Below are 7,654 nucleotides of genomic sequence, written 5' to 3' on the forward strand. Positions count from 1 at the left end.
AATACATGAAGATAATTTAATGACAAAGTAAATCCAATCATTTTTTTTCTTGGCATATTAATTAATAATGTTAGGAACCAAAGCAACACCGTACAATTCCTGACCATATTTTAAATGAAGAGCATAAATCGACGGTGCCAATTCGATAGCTCTCCCCGGGAGCGCGAAATGACCAAAACACCCTGAACCTAATCCCACCAGAGATAAGGACACGTAGGTCAACCAATGCGGGCTGTCTTTTCATTTTCGCCGCGTGAGAGAGTTCCGGAATCTCAGAGATTCTCGCCCATCCGACCCGGGGGAACTCGCCCGAGTCGGGGCACTGAGTCGCCCGAGTTTCGTCCTGCCTTCGTAAAAATACGCGACGACCCGAGAGAGGGGGCGAGAGAGAGAGAGAACGAATCTCCCCGTCCTGAATCTAAAGACATTCTTTATAAGGAGGAGCTGCTTGCACCTCAGTTTTTGCGGCGTAGGCAAATGTAGAGAGAGAATCGTCGCAGGAAATCGAAAGTCCCCATCGAGAAGAAGAGGAAGAAGAAGACGAAAGGGAAGGGAAGGGAAGGGAAGGGAAGGGAAGGAAATCTTGGGGGAGAGAGATGGAACTGAGCTTGGATTTGAGCTTGGCTCGGGAGCCTCGGCCGGTGTCCGAATTCTTCAGGGAGGTGTCCGGGATCCCAGATCGCGACGAAAGATTGTCGAAACTCGATGACTATGTGGCGAGATTGGAGGAGGAGATGGGAAGATAGACCCTTTTAAGCGCGAGCTCCCTCTTTGCATGCTGGTCTTGAACGACGGTGAGTCTCTCTCTCTCTCTTCAGTGGGTTCTCTCTGGTCTGGGCAGGAGCCGAACGATCGAGACGATTGGCTGAATTCGGCGAAACCCTTTCTTTTTTTTTTCTTTCTTGAAGCTTTCTCTCTTCAATATTTTGTCGCGTGGAGATGAAAAAGAGGCATGGCGTTTTATCTCTTCTTGACGCGGCTGATTTCTGAAAAGAGCTGAGATTTTTCTGCTTAAAGAAATGGGTTTCTGAATTAGTTATTTGTTTTTTGTTAATCTCTAATAGCTATGGAAAGGTTGAAGGAGGAGCGATTGCAGTGCAAGGAAATGGAATTTATTCGACCGAACAGGAATTCTGATAAAGATAAGAGGGCAGAAGTGGAAAACAAGGATTCTTGTGATCAGAGGAAGTGGATGAGCTCTCCTGATCAGAATCTGGTAATAAGACTTGTCATCACTAGTTCGTGTTAAAGTCTTCCGATTTTTTTTTTACCTTTTTGGTTGCAAGAAATGAATCCATCCTGTGTGAAATTTTAGGATCAGTACGCAGCCGAGAAGAACCCAATTGAGCCGTGTAGCTACAAGAAGAAAGGGGGGGCGTTCTTGCCATTTGGCCTCCATAGAGCTCCTCCGAAGGAGGGCAAGGATTCTTCACCGATTTCTAGACTTACCCTTTCGACTCCGGGCTCTATGTTGGCCTCTCCTGATAATGATAATATCAAGAAGCTCAGTTTTGAGGCGCCCTTCTCGACGGACCATGAGAAATTGCAGAAAAGCCCACAGCAGGCGCAGCAGCACCGGCTGCAGCAGCATCAACTTAGGAAGCAAAGGCGGTGCTGGTCACCTGAGCTCCACCGCCGGTTTGTGGAGGCGTTGGAGCAGCTCGGTGGAGCGCAGGGTCAGTTACTAGAACCTGAGTTGTGTTTTTCTTGGATTATTACTCTTGGACAACGGTGAATTGTGACTACTGATCTAAAACAATATTTTTTTGTGAGTGGACTCCATAATCGCTTTCTGTTGATATGACAGAGTTTTCACTTGAACTGGAATTTTTTCGTACTTGTTGAGTACTTATTCTGTCTTCTGATTGAGGAAGCTTGTCTGAAGTTGTAGTTTGATTCTTTTCAATTGATAGCCCGGACCAATCTGGTGTGAACAACATGAGCATTTGCAAAAAGCCCTTAAGAATATTTAGTTGTTCCCTTGTTCTACCTAAAGAATTGGAGTGATGAAAAAAAGTGGAAATGCCTATCGCTCTCTGTTCCCCTGTAATCCATGATTCCCCATGTTTTAAGTGAGTTCATGATGATAAGTGAAGTCACTTGCTCTAATTATGCTGTCTGAGTTGGTTAATGTTTGCATAGAAAATGATGAAAAGTCGCCTGCAGTTTCTGATCGATAGTAGAAGAAATCTGATGTCTCTCTTTTTACCAAATTGCAGTGGCTACTCCAAAACAAATCAGAGAACTCATGCAAGTGGAAGGCCTCACTAATGACGAAGTTAAAAGCCATTTACAGGTGAATTATCCGTCATCCATAAGAAAGTTGTCTTCTCCAATTACCTCATCATTTGCTAATCTTTTGTGCTAATCCTGATCACATCGCTGTTTCCTAATTCTTGCAGAAATATAGACTTCATGTCAGGAGAATCCCATCACCATCTGCCGCCGTGGAAAATGGCTTATCTTTAGTGCAAGAACGAAGTGGCGTGGACCACTCAGAGCTGAGGACCTCAGAGTCTGATTCTCCCCAAGGCCCTCTCCTTGCCTGTGCATCTGCTCGAGCAGCTTCTAGTGCTGGAGGGGGAAGCGCGGAGATGACAGATGAAGAAGAGAACTCTGAAGGCCACAGTTGGATTACTGTGCTCGGAGAGAAAATCACAGCCCATTAAACTCAGCGACCAAAACCGCACACGGGATCTTAGAACGTTAAAATAAAACTCAGGTGATGAGAGAAACTAACGATCATTTTCTTTCTTTTTTAACTAAGGCATTTTCGGAGGGGAGAAATTTCGGCGGTTTTAGTCGAGAGAGAGTAGAGAAGCCTTGGATTTGATTCCTCTTCTCCGTGTTTTACGAACTTGTTCTCTGTTTGTATTATAGCTTGGGCTCCATATCATCCCTGGATGAAGAGGTTTTTCCTGGAGCCCTTGATGGATTCATGAGGTTATGTAACACTACTGACTTTTTATCGAATGTGAGGTTGTCCAATACTCCCAAGAAGTTATGAACGAGATTGCCGCCACCAATTGAGTCACTATCTTCTGCATGTTCATCAGATGTAATAGCATCAGTGCTGGCTTCTGTACAATGTTCTGCTGTCGGATCTGCACGGGGGGAATTCAGACAGGAGTGGTGAAACTCAGAAAAAAGTAGAAAAAAGAAAGCAACGCAAGACCATAAGTGATCCTGTCTTAAAAGACACCAACTTTACCCGAACAGATTCGTAATCCAATGCACTTGGCACCGATGGAAATGCTGTCCCTATGGTACAATGTCCACGCTGAAAAAGGAACCTTTTTCAGCATGTGAAGAGCCTTTGATCAATAGGTGACTTAGGCTAGGCTCATCGGCTAAAAGTGCTTGCTTAATCTCGAAATGATTTAAAAGGGAAAAAAAATCAATTTTGTTAATAAAATAAGCAATGTAGGTAGGCCAACCTTGAAAAAGGAAATTACTTGCCTGGACTGCTCATGTATAGGGTTTTAAGTCTTGTCGGGTTGGGTGAAACTCGATAGGTCAATGAGATATCATACCATGATAGAAACCATGGTTTACATTTTGAGTAGAGATATAAATGCAAAAAACTAGGGGTGAATAATTTAGGTTGGTTGATGTGAAAAATCGTTCCTTTAATGTGGATGCATATGAGGATTGAAGAATTGTCAATCATAAATTATGTGCCAATTAGGTCTACCAACTAACCTTCTCAATCAATTCAGTGGATTAGTTTCTAGATAATCTTGCCATCTTGCAGGAAGGAGCCATCTTGTCAATAATTCTGTATATGTACTTTCTGCGATACTTTCAATTTAATATGTTCATTGATTTTCCAACTTATTAATTTCCCTTTTCATATTCATTTGATACGATTCACATGAAAAAAAGCTCAAGTCCAATGTGAAGTTGGAGTGAGCTTTTTGATTGATTCATAAGTGAATGACCGATCCCAAAGGCCAGTTGTGCATTTCTCTTGGATTTCTAATAAAATAGTAATAAAACGAGACTTTCCTTGGTAAGCGTATGTTTCACAGATAAATTAACTTTCAACTCCTTTTGAAGAGAAAAATGGTAGTCATATGCAACATGTCATATAGCAATAATACATGGAGAAACAAGTTAATGAAAAAGTGAGGAAATTCAAAACTTAAATTGAAATCGAGTGAAAAAGCATTTTATGTAAGAAACTCGATGTATATCATATTGGCGGCTCACCAATGCATGACAAATAGACCAATCTTTGATTTCCTTTGTTCCTGGTTACACCCATTTTGCTCCTTGATTCTACACTTTCTTAGATCTTTATGTCTACTTCTTCATTTTTGGCTAGATATTTCTATTATCTTAGGCTGTGATGAGGGCAACTTTTCCTCCCAAGTCCTGCTCAGTATCTGGGAAAACGATAAGTCCACTTTATCGGCTTAGCTAACCAGTTTTCAGGTATAAACACTACGCACCAGCCGATATAGACAAAACAGTCATTTTCAAGATCAGACAAGAGATCAAGATATGGTGACCCCACGAGAATATTGCGCACGACTCAGGATCGCTTCGCTCCATTTCAATAATACGACACCTACTTGTCTTTCTTATCTTCATGCCGTCTCCAGCGTCCTGCTGATCAATCTCGTTCCCGCTTCTTATACATCTTTTATCAAGCTTGCTGTGAAAGGAGCTGATATTGATTTAGAAATGCGAGAAAAAAATTTCGTCATTTGAGCTAACTTTTGGGATGAGAAATGCTCAAAATTACCCATCATCGATATTAAAGCCCGACTTGTCAACAAATTTGGACCTAACAGTCACATGAAATGGCTACGAATTGAATGTTTCACACATTGGTGGTGCTTTTGGTCTGAGAAAGGCTTAAAATCACCCAATTTCTGCATCAATGTAGACAGCAACTTTAGGAATAATATTTGAATGCACTCGCTTCAACAGTCAATTATTGTGGATCCTTTAGTAACGTGTAATAGACACATAATGTAATATTTTAAGTTTTTAAAATAATTGACAATTATCGCGTCAACTTTAATATTATATAGGATTAGGAAGTCCTGACTTTTAAATCGCTGGCCTTCATTATCGTCAATTTCCTCACTTTAAATTTAGGCCGAGTCCTCCACTACACTTTGGTCTATAGCCAAATTTTTTTATTGGTACTAGACAGATGTATAGGGAAAATCGATTATAAGGGTAGGTTCCCCTCCCCTAGTAAAGTAAATATATTAGTCTATACTATATAGGAAGTAATTCATATTTAGTTTCGAATCTCAAACTCTATATTTTTAACAAAAATTTACATTATAATTTGTATGCAATATGCAAAGATGTAAATCCATTATATTAGAATAAAATCTCTCAAATCTAAGAGATGTCTTCTCATCTATAAAAGTTAAAAAGCAAATTTTTTTTTAATTTTCTTCATCTACATAGATGCAAATAATTTGTCTATCTTCTTAGGCTCATCCTATTTTCACCCTTAGTGGCTCCCGACACCCTCTATTACATTGAATTGACTACATTAACTCTCTTGGGTTCCACTTTTGATTTAAGATTATTTCTTGCCATTTTCACCCCTTAATATTGGCTATTGACACTCTCTATCATATCAAATTAACTACATTATCCTTTATGATTCCCGCCCTTAATTTAATATTATGTCTTACCTTTATTTCTTCTTCTATCTTCAATTTTATTGAAAGAAAAACTTACTAGCATCACTTTCAAACAACTTTTCTTTTCACCCTAGCCAATTCATCCATGCCCGTTACATTTCAAGGCTTCCTTCACGTTTTGCTTCTTCAAAACTTATTCTCCACTATTATAACCTGAGCAGGCGTTAATCATATATTGGAGTAAAGAAATGTCAATATTATCTACAAATTGTTTACTTTATTTTCGTAAATTATCCTCATGATCGTGAATTTTTGACTTCAAATTTTGGTACAAATCGACTCAAAAATTGAATATTATGGCTGGTGTATGTATTATACACAATTTACTCAAAGATTATCCTCTTCATGTGCTTAAATTACTTTTTGAATAATTGTTTCTTAATACAAACAAAGAAATATAAAAACATGACAAAATAATTATTTTTTTGGTTAGAAAAATCAAATAATTAGGGGCACCAATTTTGTAACAAATTGAGAAAGAAAATGAAAAAAAAAGAAAGAAATAAAGGCAAGCATTGGTTGTAAATCAAGAGTGGGCTTCATGTTTAATATTAATAAATATTATTTGAGAGGGGCATTGGTATTTTGTCTATATAAAAATTGAAGCAAATTAAAAAAGAAAAGGTAAGAAATAATCTTCAAGCTAGAGTGGAGCCCGTAGGGGTTAGCGTAGTTAATTCAATGTAAAATGAGGTATCAAGAACCAATAAAGGGATGGGAATAGTATGAGCCCTTTTTAGTGTGTACTTTTTTTCTAGTTTCCAATGGATTAAAATAGTAAAATCTAGAACAATTATTGTCTATATCAAATGTACATAGAATTGATTTAAAAGTTACCACATAATACCTTTTAGTTTGTTTGAAAGATGAAAACCAGATAATGAATTCAAATTGCATGAGTCTTGTGTATGAGAAAGTATCCATTTAACATTATATTCTCTTGTATTCTACCTTACATTCTAAATAGGGATAAAACTTGTTACGAAAATATAATTGAGTTCTAAAACTTGCAAAAATGTGCAATCAAGTCTTAAAACTTGTCAAATTGTTTCAATCGAGTTTTAAAATTAACACTGTCAAACTTCCTAACGGAAAATGCTGATGTGGAGGTGACTTTTTTTAGTCATTTCTCTCTCCTACGTGGTGAATAGTTAAAAAAATAAATAAATTCCACGCATGCAAAATGACGTTGCGTCCTCCTTTCTTCTTCACCATTGTGTCCTCCCCCCCCCGTCTCTTTCCTTGTGCTATTCCCGAGTGTCCCCTTCCCAAGCATCTGTTTTCCTTCTTCATTGTTCAAATCACATGTCTTCTTCTTCTTCCCAAATTCGTCTAAACTCAAAGCCCAAACTTGTGTCATCGTCTCGTTCCCTTCGAACAAAATTGACGCTCGGTCTCCCTTTGAACCCTAAGCCTCAAATCAAATTTCACGATCTGGAGTCCTCTTGCGATTTGGGTCCCCTCCCAAGTTAGAGTTTGACGCCTAGCATTATTTGGAGTTCATAGAGCTCAAGTTTGACGCTCGTCGTGAGTTTGTGTTCTTTTCTTTGACGATTGCAAGTTTGTGTGAAGATCTCTCTTGTGGGAGTCTCGACATCTCAGCAGCGAAACGAGTGGTGTTGGGGACGATGACGGGGTTAGCAATGGCGATGGTGACTCCTCCTCATGCAGGTATTGCTCTTTGCATTATAGCATTTGGGTATCTCATGGTAATGCTACAATTTCTTTTGTTTTGCAAAGGTGCTTTAATCTTTGCATTATGCAAAACGACATCGGTTGGCGTCCTCATTTCTTCATTATTTGGAGTTCAGAGAACTCGAGTTTGACACCCATCAACTTTGTGTTCTCTTCTTTGACGATTGCGAGTTCATGCAAAGACCTATCTTGTGGGCATCTCGACGTCTCAATGGTGGAGCGAGCAGCATCAGGGACGGCGATGGGAATAGCAATGACGATGACGACTCCTCACGCATGTATCG

At 39.2% G+C, this 7,654-nt stretch overlaps 1 protein-coding gene across 1 annotated transcript; it reads left to right on the forward strand.

The window, feature by feature from the left end:
- Positions 1 to 269: 269 nt before the first annotated feature.
- LOC104457261 (transcription factor HHO5) lies at positions 270 to 3,022 on the forward strand. Its single transcript, XM_010072198.3, is given in 6 exon segments — positions 270 to 735; positions 738 to 794; positions 1,065 to 1,216; positions 1,316 to 1,676; positions 2,220 to 2,296; positions 2,403 to 3,022. Coding segments are annotated over 6 exon segments (1,053 nt in total). The 5' UTR covers positions 270 to 596; the 3' UTR covers positions 2,670 to 3,022.
- The last annotated feature ends 4,632 nt before the right edge of the window (positions 3,023 to 7,654 follow it).

Source organism: Eucalyptus grandis, chromosome 8, assembly GCF_016545825.1.
Source record: "Eucalyptus grandis isolate ANBG69807.140 chromosome 8, ASM1654582v1, whole genome shotgun sequence".
NCBI classification, from domain to species: domain Eukaryota; kingdom Viridiplantae; phylum Streptophyta; class Magnoliopsida; order Myrtales; family Myrtaceae; genus Eucalyptus; species Eucalyptus grandis.